Source organism: Chenopodium album, chromosome 6 (genome assembly GCF_948465745.1).
Source record: "Chenopodium album chromosome 6, dcCheAlbu1.1, whole genome shotgun sequence".
Taxonomy (NCBI): Eukaryota; Viridiplantae; Streptophyta; class Magnoliopsida; order Caryophyllales; family Amaranthaceae; genus Chenopodium; species Chenopodium album.
In genome coordinates this window covers 28,144,825-28,167,514 of record NC_137839.1, presented here as the reverse complement: position 1 = coordinate 28,167,514, position 22,690 = coordinate 28,144,825, and the positions used below count along the sequence as shown (strand labels likewise).

The 22,690-nt window shown below is 45.6% G+C and overlaps 1 protein-coding gene across 1 annotated transcript; it reads left to right on the top strand.

Moving 5' to 3' along the window:
• The first annotated feature begins 10,902 nt into the window (after positions 1-10,902).
• Positions 10,903-11,403, top strand: LOC145636843 (uncharacterized). Its single transcript, XM_081688385.1, has one exon. The coding sequence runs from the start codon at positions 10,903-10,905 to the stop codon at positions 11,401-11,403; it is 501 nt and encodes a 166-aa protein (XP_081544511.1).
• Positions 11,404-22,690: the final 11,287 nt, after the last annotated feature.

Genomic DNA, 22,690 nt, shown 5'->3' with positions numbered 1-22,690 from the left:
GTGCCAAAAGGAGGGATTATATTTTTTTTGGGTATTTTTGGCAACGGTTAACCGGTGCCAAATTTAAGTTTTCCCACCGGTTTGAACCGGTGGCTTTTTAATGCGATTATTGGCACCCCCCAAATCGGCACCGGTTCAAAACCGGTGGCATTGAGGGGTTTTGAATTGGTGCCAATTTTGTTTATTATACTAGTGGATAACTGTCCTTTGGACATGCCTTGTTGAGGTCTGTGTAATCAACACACATACGTCAGGTACCATTTGGCTTCTTTATAAGCACAACATTCGCAACCTAGTCGTGGAAGTTACATGGCCGAATGAACCATCCCAAATATGAGCTAGGAGCTTACCCTTTAAATACCAATTAGAATTTTTTGCGTAATTCCAGTGAGAAAATAAATGTCCAAAAGTTGCGGAAAATCATTCAAATTTAGTCAAAGGTACCCAAAATACTCTCCAGGAGCTTTCAAATGCGTGTAGGGCACACAACTAAGCACCGCGTCACGTGGAAAATTTCCGCGAAATAGGATGTCAGATCCCGTCTGACGGTGGGGAATCACGTGACGCGGGAATTTTTTTTGTGAAATATTCAACGTGCCTCGATAAAAACGTCGTGCCACGCGAATAAGTCGTTACGCGATAACAGGATAAGAAGCACGGGAACAAAGCCGCGTAACAGCTATTTTTTTCGGCTTTAAATTTGAGCTGCTGCTTTCCAATTTTTTTACTTTGTCTTTGCCATTTTCATTTTCTCAATTTCCTTCTGCTCTTTCTTATTAATTTTTTTATTTTTATTTTTGCCGATAACCATGCCACGGAGTTTTGTATCGGCGCACGTCCGACTTTAGCGTGTCGCGGCGTCTAAAACCATGACGCGGTGGTTGTGTTTCGCCTTTTTGTATTGGTTTCGCCGCCGCTGCTGTTCGAGTGCTCACCACAGCTGCTACTGCCTTTTTTCTTCGCCATTTTGAGTGGAATTGCACCGTGACACACACTAAACTACCGTGACGCGGCGGCTGGTTGCCGTGCCGCGGTGTTAGGACTGCTACTTGCTGTGGTTTTTTGAGCTTTTGGAGCTCAATTCTCCACCAAATTCACTTTAATTTTTTGCTATTTTCCTCATTTTCGAATTCTTACAAGGATCCATGTAAGTTTTCTTTGCATTTTGTCTCAAATTTTGTTGTAAAATGCCATCTTTGCTTGAAACCCTAAAAAAAAAACAAATTAGGGGTTTTTTTTATTTTTATTTTGAGCTTCTATGTCAAAATTCTTGCCATGAATTAGTTTGTATATAAATGTATGTTTGTTTGTGAGCAATTTGAGACCAAGTTTGTGTGATTTGGTGAAGAAACAAGCAAATCACCATTTTTTGGTACTACTTGTGTGAGATGGTGTTCTTATTGTCCATTTTATTTCTTTGCACTTAAAATGGTGATATATTGGTTTTAAATCTTGTAAAATATGCCATGATGTGCCGATCTATTATTTTTGTGCAATTTCAAAACACGCTCTATTTTTGTGTATGTACTATAGAGAACATAGTATCATGCAATTAGGAGAACTGTAGCATTAGCTTGTCATGGAGAAACTAAGTACTAGAAATAATTTCATTATTTTGCTAATTTTTAGCCTTGAGTTAAAAATTTTGCGTATAATAGAAAATGCAACTTGAGGTAGCCGTTAAGCCGTTTTTGAATAAATAACTAAATAAATTAGGAAATTATGCTAAGTATTTAGATTTTTATTTTTGTTTGAATGTAATAGCATGCCTTGACAACTGGATCACGATCTTTCTACTCGTGGCCGGCGTCAGGCTTTTCAAGAGGACACTCCCATAGTTCCCGAGGGCATGGACGACGATGCCTTAGACACTGAGCCTCACCCTTCTACGCGTAGGGGTAGGTGGATTCCACCTCCGTAGACACCAAACGAGTTGGTTTTTCTGTCGTGAGAACCATATTTCTCACCGTCCACTTACCGGCATAGTCGATGGCACTCTTCGCTATAATGGATCAGGAGCTGGAGATTTGATTCCCCGGCTATACAGGATTATCATGAGGGATCCTATCACTAACGCCTTGTGGGAGTCTGCTGGTTTAGGAGATTTTTATTCAGCGGTCGTAGGATTTCGCAGCCCCCTGGGTTGTGGTTCGACATTTGTTCGTGCGTTGTTGGAGTATTTTTGGGATACTACCAACACTTTTCACTTTTCTTGGGGGGAGATGACAATGAACCCTCGGGATTTTAGCATGATCACTGGCTTGCGCTTCACCGAGCGGGCCAGACAGCAGATTCTTGACCTCACTTGGGGGGCGGCTGAGGTAGCAGATTTGTTAGGTCTGGTCGTTAATCGTATTAGGACTCGGCCGGTGCCTCGAGGTGGTCCCAAGAGTGGGCGATCAGAGTTGGCTTCTGTTCTTGCCCATGGCTTTGACATGGCTGAGACGACACCTGAGCAGCGAGTTCGGATCTTTATCTTGATTCTCATATCCAAGACTCTTTCTCATGATAGGAGTTCACGTGCGCTTATTTGCTACCTTCCTTCTCTTGTCAGGATCGGTAAGATAGGATCCTATAGTTGGGCTAGCATTGGATATGGAGAGTAGTAGAGGTGACGATCTTTCTTCTTCTAGTCTTGTTTTAACTAGTTTAACTCATGTGCTTAGAGATTACTTTTCATTGCAGCTTTAGTTCTATGAGTACTTTTCGGGATTGGCCCCTCGACATCGTCGCGGAGCGGTCCATGATTTCCCTGTTGGAGCCAGCTGGCGTGACCAAGGCGAGTCACGAGTGGAGTCTGTATCTGCGTTGCGCGGGCTGCTGCGTCGAGGCACCTCTTCTGTTTGCGTAAGAATTGATTTTGCAGCATGTTATTCTCTACTTTGATGTTATTTTTCGGCATTCATTGCAACTTTTTATGGTTTTCAGGTTGTCGTTGAGATCTAGTATCGGCCTTGGGCTGGGATGACTGATCTTCTCGAGGCCTTGGAGCTTTTGGCATGCCGTACTGTTTTCGTTGGTACTGCACGCTTTTTTGGGTATCTTGGGGAGCGCGTTGTTCATCAGCACAGCGCTGATCGCTTTGTGGTGCCTTTGCCTCCGCCGGAGTCGATGCTGGACTCACGTTTGCTTAGGGCGTTGTTGAACGGGGGGGAGCACTATACATTTCCTTGGAAGGAGCTTGTGCGTAAGGAGGGCGATTATTCACAGGACTTGCTTCCTTCTTTGGCTCCTCCGCCCCGTCTTCCCGAGGTATGATTTCCTTTGAGAATTTTGTCGCTAGTCTCTGTTTAAACAGTCGAATAACCTGATTATTCGATCATGTTTCCAGATAATTGCTCATCGTACGGGGAAGGTTGAGGTCCCGTCTCAATCTGTCTGTTACCCAAGACCGATCGGTATTACAGAGGATCATATTGCTGACGCACTAGAGGGTTTTAGACAGGCTCATGAGTCTCTGCCTGATGTTTTGAGCCGGTAAGCTTTATAATACGTTATTCATCCTTTTTAATACTGCTTATTACTGATTTTTCTTTGTTCTCAGCCTACGCACTCGAACATGATGAGATTTATGAAGTTGGTTGACGCTTTGAAGTACTGTATCATCAAGTTTGACATGGTGCGAGTTGCCGGGGGGTTCTAACGATGTTCTCGAGGTATATTCACTTGCTTTCCCAGATTTACCATTTGTTCTATCTTGTACTATGACAACTTTTCATTTTGTGTCTTTCAGGAACGACGGAGGTCTCGCTCGCGCTCGAGGATTAGAGAATCAGACGAGGGGGAGCCTAGTCGCCGCAGACGGTCTCGTGAGGTTCGTTGGCATTCTCAGTCTCAGACTTCAACTTCTTAGCAATTTTAGGGGCTTCAGACTCAGCGGAAGCCTCAGCCTTCTCAGCCGTTTTAGGAGGCTTAGTGGCAGCAACCTCAATCTTCTCAGCCATTCCAACACTTTCAGGGTCAGTGGCAGCGACCTTCCTCTTCCCAGCCATTCCAGCCTTCATAGCCTGAGTTTAGGCCAGTCATTACTCTTATGGACCAGGGTTTATACTCAGTTCCATTGTCTTGGGCACTACCTCCACCGATGTAGGGCTTATTTTCAATTTCATTGTCTGGGACGATGCCTCCACCGATGCTTCCTACCTCTTAGAGTCAGCCTACGCCATTTACCAATTGGACAGGTCCTGCTTTAAGTTTGTCTTCTACTGGAACTATAGGGACTTGTAGGGATACTACTCCTCGTACCCGAATGATGGAGGGACTCTTTGGTTCGCCGTTCCCGTATTCGCAGGCTCGAGATGACACTGATCCTAGGTCTTCTGGTATTGAAGAGTTTTGACTGAGGGTTTTTATTATGTACTTTTATTGATGACACTATTATGTATCATTACTCACTTTGTATATTTTATTCACACTTTATGCATTTATTAGTGTGCGTATTAGTGTGCGCTTGAGACTCATTGTGTGTGATTGTGTATTTATTAATGACGCAAAAAAAATGGTAAGTAGAGGGTACCGACCTTCCCCAAAAGAAAAAGAAAATGAAAATAAAGATAAAATGGGACAAATTTTGCAATTTCCCCAAAAGAACAATAAAATAAAATAAAGATGGGATAAAGTTTACAACTTCCCCAAAATAAAAAGAAAATAAAAATAAAAATGGGATAAGTTTTACAACTTCCCCAAGAATAAAAATAAAAAGAAAAATGGGACAAGTTTTACAACCTCCCCAAAAGAAAAATAAAATAAAATAAAAATAATGATAAAATAAAATAAAAAATAAAATAAAGGGAGAATTTTATTGGGAATAAAACTCTTGAAAAACAAGATCGGAAGATAGACGGTGAAGGAAAAACGAAAAATATCCGGATAAAAATAGGTAAAGGATAAAATATGAAAACGCGTGGGCACCGCGACACAGCAGTACATACCGTGTCACGGCAAAATATGCCGTGTCATGGCACATAATCCCGTGACATGGTGGAATTTCCCGTGTCACGGTGCGCGTTTTCTGTAGCGGCGTACTTTGCACGTATAAAAAGATAGATTTTAAGTGTTTCCGAGCGTTTTGGCTATAAAATAGGACCAGTTTATTTGTGATATGCATAATTACGAAACATAAATAATTAGAATTTCATATTTCAATAATAATGTCTCAAAAATTTGATAATTGCGTGACTGGTCCTATTCTTTGACCAATGTAGACAAAAGAGAGCTGGAATCATTTCATGTAAGAGGCTTATTTGCCTTAAGGTATTTAGGAATTAAACATGATTTTCTTAGGGCCACTTTAGATTATTGGAGTCTATAAACTCATTGTTTCAAATTTGATTATGATAAAATCTGTCCCCTGCTGGAGGAATTCGGTGCCATCTTTGGTTTTCCTGCTAGAAATCTCATTGCAATGCCTACCCTACGTGATTTTTATTACCAAGACTTTGAGCGTCATCTGAATATGACAGATCCAGATTTAAATAAAATTGTGTTTGGTAATGAAGTAGATCTAGAAAAGCTTGCAAATTTGTATGTCAATCGTCCCGTCTCTGAGTCTTATCATGTATACCATAGAAGGGCTTATATTTTTTGCATGTTTAGAAAACTTTTATTTACAAACGGTAGGGTAGGACATGCTTGTTTAGTGTCTGTGCTTGAACATGTTGAATCCGGAAGATCTCCTATGCCTACTTGCCTTGGGGAAACTTTACGTGGCCTTAACGAAGCAAAAGATGACCGGAAAGCCATCACTAAGGGCTCTCTAGTACTGTTACAGGTAAAAACGCGCCCTGATTAACCCCCGTGACACATTGCAGGCACCATATCACGGTACATGTTTGCCGCGACACGGTGCATTCTGCTGTGTCACGGTGCTTTCAACATTTTTTTTTTTTTGCATATTTGGTTGATGGAGCGTTTAGAACTCTTTGAAGCCCCCGACGATAATGAAAAATATGGTCCCAACAATCTAGTCCGTAGGAAGAAGAATTATTCTCCAAACATGTCGTATGATGTTTGGAAGGTCTTCTTTGCAAAGAGAGAATTTTCTGTTTGGTGGGTGGTGCCTTGGTGGAGGCTTACTAGGATGGTTGGCATGAATGATACTCCGTATTGTCGCATTCCTAGTATTTCAAAGTTAACTTTTTATTATCCTTCCCGATTGATGCGACAATATGGACTTGAACAAGTAGTTTCACGTTATAACGATACTCCTCGAGAAGTATCATTGCATGAAAGTAATGTTCACAAGTACGTGACTTATTGGATTGGAAGGCCTTTGTGAACCGTTTCTACGAGTAACCAAGCTCCTCCTCCCTTGTCTAGTGCATACAAGGCATGGTTGAATCTTCGAAATAGAAAGGATCGAGTTGGATCACACAACTTTGATGTGAAGGGACGTCTTGGAAGTAAAAAGGCGCCTCCTAAAGATCGTCTGGGTTCGAGAACACAAGGAATTGAGTTTAAGACTCCTATAATGCCTAAAAAGAAGAATTATGTGAAAGGAAAGGGTAAAGACAAGATGGTGTATAGAGAGAAACAACCTAAGGATTATAAGAAAGGTGAAAGAGGTGAAAGTTGAACTAGAGGTGTGACGGTTTGGGCTACAAAAGACACATTAATGGTGAAGGCTGACCTAGTTGAAAAAGAGAAGGAGGTTCCTAAAGTAAAGAAGGATTAGATCGATATGATTTAAATTTTAATTTTTAAATAAGGTGCATGATGCCAATAATTGTAGTCACATTAATTTCAATAATAATAGCATATTTATTTTCGTCTTAAATAAAAATTACAATGACTTATTATTATTATTATTATTATTATTATTATTATTATTATTATTATTATTATTATTATTATTATTATTATTATTATTATTATTATTTTTATTATTTTTATTTATTTTTTAATTATTCGAGTCAAGAAGTTGGACGCAATGGAAGAATACTAACAATCGTCGAACACATATTAGTAAAACAGTAAAAATAACAGAATTTGCAAAATTCTGTCATGCCGTGCCACAGAAAAATCTTCCGTGTTTTGGGTGTTTTTATCCCTTGTGAGAGTTATAGCTCACATACTGGTTGCGCACGGCTTATACCTACAAAACAACGGAGACTCCGAGTGGTTGGAGCTCCGCCTCCGACGATCAAGTTAGAACTTGAAGATAAATGGGAGAAAGTGCGGAGAAAAAAGGTTAGTGTATAGGATAGCTCCCGCTGAGCTATCGCCCATCCCCCAGGGTGCGCACTCACTACCAAGAAAGCAATCAAAGGCGGGCTCACTAGCCCGGCAGAGTCAGCCCGTAGGGCTGACCAGGCTGAACTCTCCACGAAGGAGATGGTACGCCTAAAAATAGAGGATAAAGTACAACGAAAGGGGGGTAAGACAATCAAGTCATTATACTTTCTACATCTTTCTAAGTACACTTTCTCTCTCTAAACACTCTCTAACTTAAGCTTCGGAGGGGGGTTCCTCGAGCCACCCCCGAGGGCAGTTTACGTGTGCTGGCTTGTGAAGGTAGTTAACGGGACCCAGTTCACCCAACAGAACCCTTGGATCCGCACCTGGAACAATTGGCGCTAGAAGGAGGGGAAGGATCATCTAACCTGAGGTTCACCATCTGAGCTAGGGACTAGTTAACTTACCTCCATGGCCGGAGAAGAAGCTATACAGACACCCATGTCCAAAACTAATGAGACCAGCCAAACACCACAAAAAACACCCCCAGTAACCATTGATCCAAAAGGATCCACCGGAAACCCCAAATCGACCATCTCGCAGAAATCCAACCCCACCGGATCGACATCAGCTGCTGCTAAAGCGACGGTGAAACCAGTAGATCTGGTGGGATCCCATTCCGTTTTCAAATACGGAATGCTGTTAACAGGGCGCGAACAATGAGCTCATTGTTTCAGCACCTGTAACCCAGAAACCGCAGCCCGTAAATATGCCAGCCATTCTGCAGAACCTCTCTAAGTGTAGTAAGGAGCAGCTGGCTGCAATGACCGTGGTCCTCACCAATATGGGTAAGGGGGAAAGTCCGTCACCGGCAGCGGCAGCTGGGAGTCTGTAGCGAAAAAGCCGGCGTCCACGGCCCTCACTCCTGAGCAGAAAGAGCTCATTCAACTGAGGAAGAAGGTATTAGAGCTGGAAGCTCGTAACCCGAATTGAGAATGGAGCGTGGAGGAAATAGCCCCTGCTCGAATCAGCCCGGAGAAGCGGGTCCCTCGCAGCAGGTCACCAGCCTCGGAGCGGGAACCTAGCCCGGAGAGAGACAAGCGAGCGCGAATCCAGGTTGTTCCAGATGATTCCCCATTTTTCTAGGAGATTCTGGAGGAACCAATGGAGAAAATGAAGATGCCAAGCTGCAAATACAACGGAACCACAACACCCAAAAGCCACATATGAGCTTTTGAGAACCACATGGTACTTTACACTATGACAGACTCAGTCTGGTGTAAGGCTTTCCCCCCGACCCTGGAGGGGTTGGGAGCGGAGTGGTATGGAGCCATTCCCAATTGTTCCGTATACTCGTACATTCAGTTGAAGAGAATGTTCATGGAGCTTTTCATAACCCTGGTAGACCGAACCAAGATGACAACCGAGTTGATGTCGTTGGTTCAAGGGAAAGACGAGCCCCTGAGGGAGTTCATCACCAAATTCAACAAGGAGGCAACAACCATCCCAAATATGAGCTAGGAGGTAGCGCTACTAGCAATGCAGAGTGGCTTACTACCGGGATCACCGTTCAGAGCATATATGGGGCGTAAGAGCGTCAAAACACTTGCTGAAGCGCTGAGCAAAGCGGACGAGTTCATCAAAGCAGACGAGACTGACAAAGTAATGTTGGGTAGGAAAGCACCTGGTGACTCAGTTAAGCGGGCAGAGGTCACCCGGACAGAGAACACGCCCAGGGAGGACCAGCCGAGTAAGGCTGAGCAAAACTGTAGAGAAGCGGGCAGAGCAGTAGGACTGAGTAGGTTAGACCCAAAGAGAGGGCCAAGGCCTGGGAGGTTTGACCAATATACCCCGTTAACCCATTCCAGGTCTCATATATTTAGCGTGAACAAAGCTGATGACAAGTGGCAGAGAACCCCGAGGATGGTTAATAGAAACCGTGATACCAGCAAATGGTGTGACTTCCATAGGGACCATGGTCACACCACTGAAGAATGCACACATTTGAAGGACAACATAGAAGACTTGGTCAGGAGAGGGTACTTGAATCAGTTTAAGCAGCGCGATGACCTTCCCAGAAGGAGGGATGAGGATAGAGCGGGCCGCCCTGAACGCAGAGGAGGTCATAGGGGCCAAGCCGTAGACAGAGACATAGATGGCAAGCCAGAAGATAGGGTGTATGTGATCAGCGGGGGCCCAGTACATGGGGGAACAGTCAACAGAGCGCGGGCTGACCTGCGGGCGATGATACATCAAATAAATGACAATGATAAGCGTAGATGGCCACTTCTTCCCCCGCAGCCGCAGGCCACGTTTGACGAGTATGACCAGAAGGGCATAATTTAACCCCATGATGACCCGCTAGTGGTGACAATGAGAATTGCAAACTGGGAGGTGCATAGAATACTGATAGACGGGGGCAGCTCAGCCAACATCATATACATCAGTGCGTTCAACGAGCTGAAATTGGACAGAAAAGACCTGAAGAGGGTGAGCTACGAAGCCACCGGGTTTAATGGATCAGGGCTTACCCCAGAAGGTATAATCGAACTCTCAGTCCGAGTAGGGGAAATCAAGAAGGCGTGATGTCCAGGCAGAGTTCCTCATGATAAACTCCCCTTCACCCTACAATGTGATCATGGGAAGACCGCTCATCCATAAGATAGGCGGGGTGGTATCCATCTATCACCTTGCCATGGCCTACACAACTAATGAGGGATGGTCAGCAAAGCTCAGGGGAAGTTAGAAGACAGCCCAGCAATGTTACATAACCGCTCTAAAGCAGCCCGCAAAAACCAGACAGCAGCCTGGTTCAGAGAGAAGGCCCGCTGAATAACCTAAGAGGAAGTCGAGGAAAAGGAAGCGTGAAGAATATCACAGGGAAAAGGATAAGCAGAAGTTAGCAATGGAGAACTTTGAGCCTGCGAAAGAGGAAATGGCCAGGCCACTTCCCAGTGGGGAGCATGTCACATTCGAGCTCACAGAAGGTGACCCCTCAAGCACGGTGAAAATTGGGAAAGACATTGATCCCAGAGTAGGGGTACACCTCATAGAGCTCCTGAGGAAGAACAAAGACGTTTTCGCATTTTCCGCAGATGAGATGCCCGGAATTGACCCGGCAGTTATGGTACACAGGCTTAATGTGAAGGAGGACATTAAGCCAGTTAGGCAGAAAAAGCGAAGCTTCTCTACGGAGAAAAACCAAGCAATCCAGAAGGAGGTGGAGAAGCTCCTGGAAGCAGGATTCATTGAACCTTGTGACTACCCAGAGTGGTTAGCCAACGTGGTCATGGTAAAGAAAGCAAATGGCCAGTGGAGAATGCGTGTTGATTTCACGGATCTTAATAAGGCCTGCCCGAAGGACTATAACCCGCTGCCACAGATAGATCAGCTGGTAGACTCAACCAGCGGGCACGCCCTGCTAAGCTTCATGGACGCCTTTTTAGGGTACCTTCAGATCAGCCTGCATGAGCCAGACAGGCTGAAAATTGCATTCATCACTGAAAGGGGAGTGTATAATTACATAGCTATGCCCTTTGGGCTGAAGAATGCTGGGGCAACTTTTCAGAAGGCAATGGATAGAGTATTCCTTCACCAGAAGGGTAGAAATGTTGAAGTATACGTTGACGACTCAATTATTAAGAGCGTCACGTAGGCTAGACATATCATGGATCTGGAGGAAACATTTTCCACCCTGAACAAATATAAAATCAAACTCAACTCGAAGAAATGTGTCTTTGGGGTGAGCTCGGGAATGTTCTTGGGTTTTCTGATCAGCAAAAGAGGGATAGATGCCAATCCAGAAAAGGTCGAAGCAGTCAGCCTAAGTGCATCAAGGATATCATGCGGTTGACAGGCAGAATGGCCGCACTGACCAGGTTCATAAGCAAGTCAGCTGATAAGGCCCTGCCGTTCTATCAGCTATTGAAAGGGAACAGAGAATTTAAGTGGGGGGCTAAAGAGAATGAAGCCTTTGAGGGCATTAAGGAGCATCTGACAAAGCTCCTAACAATGATCAGCCCGGAGCTGAGGGAAAAGCTGCAGCTGTACATCAATGCGTCAATACAGACAATCGCAGCCGTTTTGCTGGTAGAAAGACAAAAGCAACAAAGGCCAATATACTTCGTGAGCCAGGTGCTGACCGAGGCGCGCAAAGCAAAGGTACCCATTGGTAGAGAAGCTAGCCTTCGCATTGGTCACAACATCAAGGAAGCTAAAGCCATATTTTGACGCGCATGTAATAGAAGTCCTCACAAACCACCCGTTGGAGAAAGCATTACAAAAAATGGATGCATCGGGCAGACTCTTAAAATGGGCAATTGAGCTTTCTGAGTACGAATTCGAGGTCAAACCTAGAGCAGCCATCAAGGCACAAGCTTTAGTAGACTTCATAGTGGAAGCTTCCTACGAGGAGAAAGAAGATGATATTGGGGTCTGGAAGGTGGAAGTGGATGGGTCCTCGGCCCAAACGGGGAGTGGAGCAGGAGTCATAATGACATCTCCAGAATGGAACGTATTCGAGTATGCCATAAAGTTCAAGTTCAAAGCATCGAATAACAAAGCTGAGTACGAAGCGACGCTGGCAGGCATGCGTATGAGCCTCGCAGCCGGAGCCCGTAAAGTACACCTGCAAACTGATTCTCAGCTCGTCGCCAGCCAACTGCAGGGGGCGTATGAGATAAGGGAAGCCACCATGCTGAAGTACGTAACCAAGGTAAAGGAACTGGCAGCCCAGCTAGTCCACTTCTAGATAGAATTGGTCCCCAGAGTAGGAAACTCTCAGGCCGACGCCTTGTCCAAGTTAGCCAACTCCACTTTACAAAGCTTAACAAGGATGGTGATGGTTGAAGTACTAGAAGAAAGCAGCATTGCCGAAAAAGAGCAGGTAAACTGCGTTGAAAGGCAGAGAGCCTGGTTCTCAGACATCTTGGCATAAAAAGTCCACGGCTCACTGCCCGATGATGAAGTACAGGCTAAGAAGGTTAAGAAGGACGCCAACTGGTATGTAGTGATGAACGGGGAACTCAACAAAAAGGGTTTCTCAAAACCACTGCTGAGGTGTATTCTAGAGTAGGAGCAGGAGGACATTATGGAAGAAGCCCACTCCGGAATATGCGCCAACCACATTGGTGGAAAAGCATTGGGAGTAGAGGTCTTCAGAAGGGGGGCATATTGGCCAACTCTTGCACAAGACGCACTAGCATAAGTAAAAAAAATGCGACAACTGTCAAAAGTATTCACCAGTCATAAATAAGCCAGCAAACGATCTAACTCCAATTCTCAGCCCGATCCTGTTTGCTCATTGGGGAATGGACATATTGGGACCTTTCACCACTGGGTCAGCGGGCAGGAAGTATCTCTTTGTGGCGATAGATTACTTTAAAAAGTGGATAGAAGCCGAACCCACTAAGTACATAAAGGCAGCCCAAGTCAGGACATTCATATGGAAAAGCATCATCACAAGATTCGGGGTGCGACAGTGTATAGTCTTTGATCACGGGTGTCAATTTGACTGTGACACCATAAAGGACTACTTGGGGGACATTGGCACAAAGTATGCAAATGCCTCAATCTGCCAGTCGCAGAGCAATGGTCAAGCAGAAGCAGCAAACAAGCTGATCCTGACAGCTCTAAAGAAGAAATTGGAGGAGTACAAAGGCCTGTGGGAAGACCTAGTCCCAGAGGTTTTGTGGGAAAACAGGACCACTGAGAAGGAGTCAACCAGTAAGAGCCCCTTCACCCTGGCCTACGGGGCTGAAGCAGTTGTCCCAGTGGAAGTAAAAATCCCCAGCCTGAGGATACATCACTATGAGCAGCAAGGAAATGAAAAGCGTATGCTGGAAGAGCTAGACTTCCTGCCAGAAGTAAGGCTGAAAGTAGCTCTCAAGTTGGCAGCCTAGAAGAGCAGGATTTCAAAAGCTTTCAACAAGAGGGTCAAGCATAGGGAGCTCCTGCCCGGAGACTTGGTCCTTAGAAGGACGGTAGCAGTGGGAAGAGGAAATCAACATGGAAAGCTATCAGCAAACTGGGAAGGCCCTTTCATCATTCATGAGCAAGTTAGACCAGGAGCGTTCCTCCTTGCAGATCAAGAAGGTCAGGTCTTAAGAAACAGTTTTAATGCGGATGTGTTAAAGAAGTATTTTGTTTAAACAGTCTGAAAAAACAAACATAGTTGTTTCAAGTCTGATAAACTTTGTTTCAGTCCATGTTATGTTAATTAAGGCATTTGAGCCAATTTTATTAAATGAAATACAAGCCTCTACGTGAGGAGTATGCTGCATAAATTTGTTTAATATGTTATGCCCAAGCATCATATGCTAACATGCAAAAGTCAAATAAAGACAATAACAAAGTGTTAGAGGCAAGAAGCACTCTAGCGCAAAGTAGCAAAGCAAACGCATCCCTCCCTAAAAATTCACCTCACCTGCTCACAGCAAAACAGGGAACCACCTCGGGGACGCGTGAGGGGGAAGCCTGACACGTTCAGCTTGAGTAGGAGAGAAAAGGGGAAAAGAAAAAGATGAGCTATGTGGGCAACACTAAGGCTCTCTTAGTCCCACTTAGCTCATCTCTTTGAGGGGGAGAGGAAAGGAGAAGACAACCAGACAATAAGCCCTTACGAAAAGAAGTAGGCACAAAAAGACAAAGTTGCAGCATAAACAAGCTGAACGACATAAATAAGTCACAGCAAAACAAGCTGAATGACAACTCACAAAATGACAAAGTCGCAGCATAAACAAGCTGAACGACAAAAATAAGTCACAGCAAAACAAGCTGAATGACAACTCACAAATAGACAAAGTCGTAGCACAAACAAGCTGAACGACATAAATAAGTCACAGCAAAACAAGCTGAATGACAACTCACAAAATGACAAAGTCGCAGCATAAACAAGCTGAACGACATAAATAAGTCACAGCAAAACAAGCTGAATGACAACTCACAAAATGACAAATCGCAGCATAAGTAAGTTGATCGACACAAATAAGTCTCAACAGGGAGGCCCAACCTACGAGGCCCCACCAAATGCAATAAAAATGCTGCAACACTAAAAGATCTGGATACTGCTAAGAAAAGCATAGTTCCAGGCAAATGTGCAAACAATAAAGTAAACAGCAGGCGAAGCAGTAGAAGAAGATCATAAAAAGCATACATTATAAGCTGAACCCCTGCCCCCCAGGGCAGAGTAAACATTCAGCAAGACAGTCGCGGGACAAATGAAGCCGAGCCCTCGTCCACCAGGACAAGGAAACACTCAGCAGGTAAAGTTAGGAGAACACAAATTCAAGTTAAGCTGGGCAGACCCAGCAACAAAAGACAAAGTATTCAGGAATTACACAGAGAAACATAATCATTGGCAGCTATACACCCCAAAGATAGTAACAAAAACTACCTAGTTACAACATATCCGGGTGAGGGAAACTCAGAGGAACCACTGGAGTAGGAGGGTGACAGCCGCCATAACCATTATTGATAACCAGTCAAGGACTCCACTCCGATAGCTGCAGCAACGTCAAGGCAGAGAGGCACCTCCAAGTTCAGCACAGCCTGGTTGGGAATCTTTCAGCCAGCAGCACAAGGATGATCAGCAGGGAGGTCAAACAAGCCAGCCTCACCTGCAGCTTCAACCTTAGCCCAAAAAGCGCTGAAGCGAGCCTGCTGCTCCTCACCTTCACCATATAAGCTGCTAACGCACCGAGCCGCAGCCTCCCATCCACCATCATGGCGATAAGCCAATAACTTAGCAAAAGCAGGAGAGAGCGCAAAAGATCTGAGAGCCTCTTTCCTAGCCGCTTCCAGCTCAACAGTATGCGCAGCTCGCAGATCTGCCATTTCCGCCTCCAACGTCTTCACCCTAGCCTGAGAGGTCCCCAACTGTTCCTCGCAGCTCTTCAACTTGGTCTGAGTGAGCTGAAATTCTCTTAACTGGAGCTGTAGGGCCTCCGCCCTCTCCCTCAGCGGAGTCACCTCACTGGCCATGACATCCCTCTCAGCCTGAGCTCACTAGACCTCCAAATTCTTTTGAGAGAGAATTATGCCCTGATTCTAATACTCCTTCTCCACTGACAGCAGAGCGTTGGACAAATCTCCCACAGACATAACCAACTGCAAGAAAAGCAGAGGAAGCAAAGGGTGAGCCAAAGCGAGAGTTAATAAAAGAAGTTAACAAAATAAAATAAAAGTAAAATAAAGTAGTAGCAACACAATAAGCTAAGAAGAAAAGAAAGGCTGAAACGAGAAAAACAAAGACCGAAAAGCAGAAACTAACCTTCTGCAGGTCATGGCAGGCCGTAGCAGCTGGGAGGCTGACTGAGCTACGCGTAGAATCCGCAGGAAGACGAACCCTCTTAGTCAAACGGTACCCTAAGGTACCACCCTTCTGAGGGTCATCCATAAACAAAGATTCGCCAGCCCTCACATTCATTAAGGGCCGAAAGGGAGCGTTCTCAGCTCCAGCAGGATAGAGTATGGGGCGGAGATGAACATCAATAGGAACCTCAGCAAACTCAATAGCCCCAGTGGGGCGAAAAGTCCCTCCAACAGAAAGTGAGGTCACAGACAAAGGATTCTCAAAGGTATCGCTCAAGAACTGGTGAACACTGCAGTTAAGTTCACTGGAGTTCTGAGTGTCTTCCCCACCAGCATTCCCACTAGGAATCCTAGTGTTGACAAATGCGGAGGCAAGAGGGTCTGGACCAGGAGAAGTGCGAGCCTTTTTCGCCTCTAGCTCATCTCCGGCAGGGGCAGAAGACACCGGATCGTGCTCCAAGTCAATCACTGGACGATCTTGTTGTTGAGAACCCCCTGCTCGGGAGAGCCCACCCCGTGAAGCGCTTTGGAGCCGCCCTATTAGCCCGTAGGGACGCGGCGGATATCTAGGAAGCTCCATGATAGACTCATGAGGGAGCTGAAAATCAGCGGCTGCAACAGAAGGAACACTAGTGTCCTTCGCTGCGGTAGTATCATCAACAGAAGAAGGAAAGAGCAGAACATGCTCAGCAGAAGAAACGGGTCTTTCACCCGCATCAGTAGTCTCAATCCCCTCAGAGGGAAACTGGAGAACACTGTCAGCGTAATCGTCGGCAATAGCCTTTGGTTAATCAGAAGCTTGGTCACGTTGCCTTTTGGCAGAAGAGGTCTGAGGTGCCACCTGGCCGGAAGTCGGGATAGACTACTTGTCAGGAGAAGCAGCAGGCGCCGCTAACGCCTCAGAATCTGAAGCCTTCTTTCGAAGAGTAGGGCGAGTCTCACGCCTACTCCCAACAGTAGAGGACGAAGGCTCAGGCTCAGCACGGCTGGACCCAGCGTGCTCAACAGTAGCTGTTGTGCCAACAACAGCCCACAGTTCAGCGGGAGCCAGGCGCACCTCACCCTTCAGAGAGCCCGCAAACACCTCCAGCGTATCAAAAAGCTAAGGAGGATTCTCAAGAGTGGCGGTCAAAGGGTCTTTCCAATTATCAGCCAGCCCGAGCATACGCTTGTCCAACTTGTCATAGCCTAAAAAACAAAACAACAGAAAAGTTAAATAAGATGAGGAAGAAAAAGGAAAGGCAGAAGGCCTAAAAACTTACCAGACTCATGCGTACAACACAAACGCATGGCAGAGAGCTGTTCATTGCCCACAATGTAGATGGAGTTGGGCAGCCAGACCTTGGGAAACTTGGAGTCACCAGTCCTCGCTCCCTGTAAGGCCTCAAAAGCTTCTGTCTCACAGGCAGGCTCAAAGGGAGAAACTGTGACCCTGGCCATGTTGGTACGAATCTCTCTGAAGTTGCACAGGGCAGCAAAGTTGGAAGGCACCCTTGTTTAGGGTATTTTTACCCTAGACACGTGGACCAATGAGAGGTCGCCACGTGTCGAGCTCAGGATGGCCCATGTGGCTCAACATCCTCTTGACACGTGGACCAATGAGAGGATGCCACGTGTCGAGCTCAGGATAGCCCATGTGGCTCAACATCCTCTTGACACTTGGCATCTTCAGATATGTTTCTGAAATGGCGACTTTCAAAGGCCCAAACTCCTAGGAGCACCGTAAAACGGCGCAGCCTACTAAAATCTAGGTCAAGTGACCTAGGTAGGGGCACATTTTCCAACGACCCTATAAATAGGGAGATATTTCCCCATTTTGGGGGACAATTGAATCATTGATTACACCCTTATTCTCTTACATCAGAGAAAGACCTGAGCTTGGAATCCGAGCAGATACCCACCTAAATTTCCGTTCTCTTTATTCCGTTTCAAGTTACTAACTTGATCGTCGAAGGCGGAGCTCCAACCACCCGGAGTCTCCGTTATTTTGCAGGTACAACTCAGCCGGATCAGACTTCGTGACGTAACTCTCCCAAGGGACAAAAACACCCAAAACATTTGGCGCCTTCTGTGGGGAGAGTACCTCGAAGATGGTTCAAGACCCAGAAGTTTTTACAGACCATGAGGAGGATGAAGACCCTCAGGTCGAAGCCTTTACAGCCGAAGACGGCTCTCTCGGAACCAAACGCATCCGGCCCAGAGACACTCTGGAGCGGGGTGCCTCCCAGGCGGGTCCAAGTCAACCCTTTGGGCAGCCGGAAGGGGAAACCCAAATGGCCGCTGGATCAGCCCCTGTCACTCGAGACGAACTCATGAGATTCATGACAAGTTTCAAGGGTGAAATTAAAGAGGTGATAACCAAAAGCCGGGCTGGCCCAAGTAAAGGTCAGTCGGCGAAGAAGACTCCTCCAGAGAAGGGGAAGTCAGTCAGAAACCGGCAGCCTACTCTCCATCCAAAGGAGAAGGCAGCCGGGACCATTGATTGGTCAAAAATTCTCCTTCCTGGGAAGAACACCAATAACACTCGCCAGACCCAGCAGCCGGTGAGAAGTAAAAAATCAACTCTTGATGCCCGGGAGATCATCAACCGGAAGAGAAACCAATCGCTGTCTGAGTCGGCTTCAACGTCAAACTTTCCAGACAGCTTCAACAACATTTCTGCAGGGAGTGCACCCTCCTTGCATGGGAGTCAGACAGGCGGTAATACCGTCCATTCTGGCCCTCATATGATTGGAGCTGTCCTGTATGTGCCTACTCAGGCTTACGGGTAGTATCCCCCTCACTTCATGCAGCCGGCCTTCTTTGGGGGTCAGGCGGCATATCCAAATGTCCAGCCACTGGACTGGCAGCTTCGTCTGCTGCGCCTGGGTGAACAGCCTTCTGCGTTCACTCGGGATATAACCGAGGCGGCTCAGCCGGCCAAGGTTAAGAACGTGTTGGTTGGTACCTATGATGGTACCACCAATCCGGAAGACCACCTCATGGCTTACACCAACTTCATGTATCTGCAGGGGTTGGATGATGCCACTTGGTGTCGATGCTTCCCGGCTACATTGAAGGGCATTGCCCAACAATGGTTTGACAATCTACCAGCCGGGTCCATCGATAGCTTCAGGAAGCTTGCCTTCCTGTTTGCTTCCAACTTCTCAATGAACATCCCTGCTAAGAAAACAAGCCTTGATTTGAGCACTGTTAAGCACGGAGAGAGAGAAGGGCTGCGCTCATATGTCAGGCGGTTCAATCTAATCAGAATTCAGATTCAGGGGCTGTCTGATGAGGTAGCTTTTACAGACTTTTTCAAAGGTCTGAGAGACGGGTCGACCTTTAAGTTTGACCTAGTCAGAAAAGGGGCTTTCACCCTGCAGGCGTCCCTGAGGGAGGCGAAAAGCTACATTTAAGCTACCGACCTCTGCTCGCCTGGTAGCCTGTCGGACTCTAAGAAGTCTGACAAGTAGAAAGACAACCGGCCTGCTCAGCCGGCTAAAAAGAAAGAGGAGAGCAAGAAGAGAAAAGAGGTCTGGGCGGTTAGTGACTCTGACCAGCCGTCCTAGAAGAAGAAGAAAGAATTTAAACCGTACGTCCCAAAGTACGAGTTTAACAAGGACTGCAACTCCATCCTCATGGAGATAAAGGACCGGCTGTCCCTAGAGAAGCCGAATCCAATGAAAAGTTCCATTCAATCTAGGAACAAAAATAAATTTTGTCAATACCATGAGGAAGTTGGCCATGACACCTACGACTGCTTCAGCCTTCAACGGACGTTGGACCGTCTGGCTGACAAGGGGATGCTGAAGTCCTATATTTCTAAGTCCCCAGTCGGGGCAAAAAAGAAAAGCAAGGGTCAGTCCTCCAAGACTACCCCCAGCCTGCTAGTAGTTCGGATACCGACAAGCAGTCGGTCTACACTATAGCAGGCGGGTTCTCATGTGGTGGCCCTACCATCCGGGGCACCAAGAGCCATCTTCGAAAGATGGACAAAGATGATGATGAGCAGGCGTATGCCAGCTCCTCCTTCCCAGACGTCTTGATCACTGAGAAGTATAGGGGCAGCGTCCGCCGCCCGCATGATGACCCGGTGGTCATTGAATGTAAGGTTGCCAACCAGCTGGTTGGACGGATCCTTATTGACACCGGCAGTTCATCAGACATCATCAGCCTCCGGTGCTTGCAGAAGCTGAAATACAATATCAGCAGCATGCATCCGGTCACCCACCCCTTGGTTGGTTTTGGGGGTGGGATGGTCTACCCAGCCGGAAGAATTGACTTACCCATCCGGCTGGGAGAGAAGGGCCAAGGACGACATATTGTCGTCAGGTTCTTGGTCGTCGAGGAGTTGACCGCCTATAACATTATTCTTGGCAGGCCAACCCTCAACGTAGCCAAGGCAGTAATCATCCCATCTCTCATGCTCATCAAGTATGAGAGGGATGACGGCACTGTTGGTTCCCTGAATGGGGATCAGAAGACGGCTCGAGAGTGCAACCTCTCAGCCGTCAGGGACACTGTAACCCCAGGCGTCCAGGAACCAATAGACCTTGACAATGTCAAGGATGCCGATCCTTCACCTGCCCCACCAGCAGCCGGTAAGAAAAGAAAAGCACCTCTGCTGGTGGAGGTGAAGAAAGAGAAAAAATAGCAATCACTGACCGGTGAGCGGTCAGATGAGCTCCGTCCCCAACCGGCTGGTGAAAGCATTGATTTCGTTCTGGATGACAACCGTCTGGAACGTACTTTGAAGGTTGGGACGGTTGCTCATGCTACCTTGGGTGCAAGCTTGCACCTTTTGCTAAAGGAATTCATAGACATCTTTGCCTTTGAAGTGGAGGAGATGCCAGGCGTCAGCCCGGATCTCGCTGTCCACAAACTCGCCGTGGATCCTAAAAAGAAGCCCATCCGGCAAAAGAAAAGAAATCACGGCGAGGAAAGAAGTCAGGTGGCAGCTGCCGAAGTAAAAAAGCTGTTGGATGCTGGGTTCATTCGGCCTGTAGGCGTCGCTCGAAGTGCGCCTACGTTAAAGCATGTGGTGAATATGCTTGGCACTCATAGGAAGTGGGAATTGACACATACGATTAGGGACAAATAAAGTAGGGAGCCGCCAACAAGTTTTTAAGGAACTTGTAAACCGTTCACGGATCATAAAAAGGCAACCACGATAAGGGACAACGATAGGCAACAACGATTGACCCGTGAAGGTTACACCCCATTCATAATCCATGAGATTACTAACTCCATATGGTTCGGAACCACGAAAGGAGGATCGGGGATGATGGTACGAAGTGAGTCATGGAGTCACATTCGCCCGTATTGGCCTCTACTCGATTCTTATATTGAAAAGCATTCTTGTGATCTCAAAGGCATACAATAAAATATTCAATTTGCTCCAAACTATTATTAGGCTAAATTGGTTGAATATTAATGCAACATATAATTCTAAAATATTTGTGATCACTTGGTTAAATAACAAGATTAAAAAGGAACCTAAACCGGTTGTCCAAATTATCTTATTAGGCGTGATTTTCAATTACATATTCCCTTTAAACATGCAATATAGTGATCATAAATATAATAAAATAAACATTAATATTGGAAGCAATTCAACAATAATAGAGTTAGTCAAATCAAATATAAAATAACCTAATCATGATACTAGCAATAAGAAAATAAAATAAGAGTAATTAAATAAATTAATAATTACTCACACTTTGCACGTTCCTTTAAATTGCTACATCATGAATAAACTGTTAGTAACTTCAATAAAAATAATAAAGCAAATGAAAATTAAATTAAATAAAAAGTAGAATTGATTTGGTCCAAACCCTCAGTTATTTGTACCTTTCACGCCTTAGTTTAAGGACGGAACCTCGGGTTAACTATAGACTCCTTGGAGTGCTTAGGGGAATTATTATGGAAGAATAAGGAGGCTAGAAATTAGGTTAAAGAGGGAGAAGAGGATGATTTTTTGTGCAAGGTGAGAGAGAATGATTATTGCTGCCCCGAACTGCAGAAAGGAGGGGGGTATTTATAGGGAAAATGAGCAGAGGGAACACACGGAACCCTAAAAAGATAAAAACCCTAAAAAAGGCTACCGCGACACGGTCAGACTGTACCGTGACACGGTCAGACTCTACCGTGTCACGGGGGAAATTAGCGTGACGCGGGAAATATTTGACTTACGGGAGTAAAAACGCGTGAAGGGATTACGCGGAAAAAACACGGAGTTGTCCCGTGTCACAACACTGGCACCGTGACACGGGAATTCCTACCGTGACACGACAGTAATTCCCGTGTCGCGGCACAGTTTCCCGTGACGCGGGAAAGTTTTAAGCACCGTGACACGGCAGCAACCCACCGTGACACGGCAGAAAATGCCGTGACGCGGCAAAGTCCACCGTGTCACGGCATATGGCGCCGGGTCACGGTACTTATGCCAAGTCACGGGGCACTAAAAAACATGAAAATGCCCTCCAAATTACCGTGTCATGGGAATTTCTCCCGTGCCACGTCAGATCTTACCGCGTCGCGGCATTTTAGCTGCTGCGCGGTAATTCCAGTTTTTTACCCGTTTTTAAAATTATCATAACTTTTGATCCGTAACTCGGAATAAAGCATATAATATATCATTAGAAAGCTTATCAAGTCTACTTTTCAATCCAATTAAAATCAGGTCAAATTAATTTGTAAATTTTAATATATGGCTGTTTTAGTAGAAGGGTGTCGGTTTTGGGCCGAGTTTAATGTTTTGCTCATATATTTTTCGTTATAGCTCGGAATTGGGCTTATGATATATGGTTGGAAAGCTTATTTAAAGGCCTATCCAACAAAATAATAATTGGATCAAAATTTTATATCCATAAAATCATTTTCTCTCAGTTTTGCGATGTGGACACGAAAAGTGGAAAATAGGTTATGGTTTAGGGAAATGAGCTAGAAATTGGATTGGTTCATGAAATATATTGGATAGAACATGGATTTAAGCACTCCAAAGATTAAATACTCAACTCGACCAATAATGGCGGTGAAAGGTGTTCATCAACGGGTTTGGTTTTGGGGAGACATTTTTAGGTGTCTACAGAAGCCCCCACTTTGACTGAGTTTGTAGAAACGCCAGTTTCGAAAACGATAGTCAAAGTAGTTGATAGGGACGGAGAATGATTTAAGACGTTCTGCGATCCTAAATCATTCTGTATACGCCGATACCTGCAAAAAA

What these genes read in the sequence shown, in the direction of transcription:
- LOC145636843 (XM_081688385.1), top strand. Translation starts at nt 10,903, where the DNA reads ATGTGTCTTTGGGGTGAGCTCGGGAATGTTCTTGGGTTTTCTGATCAG.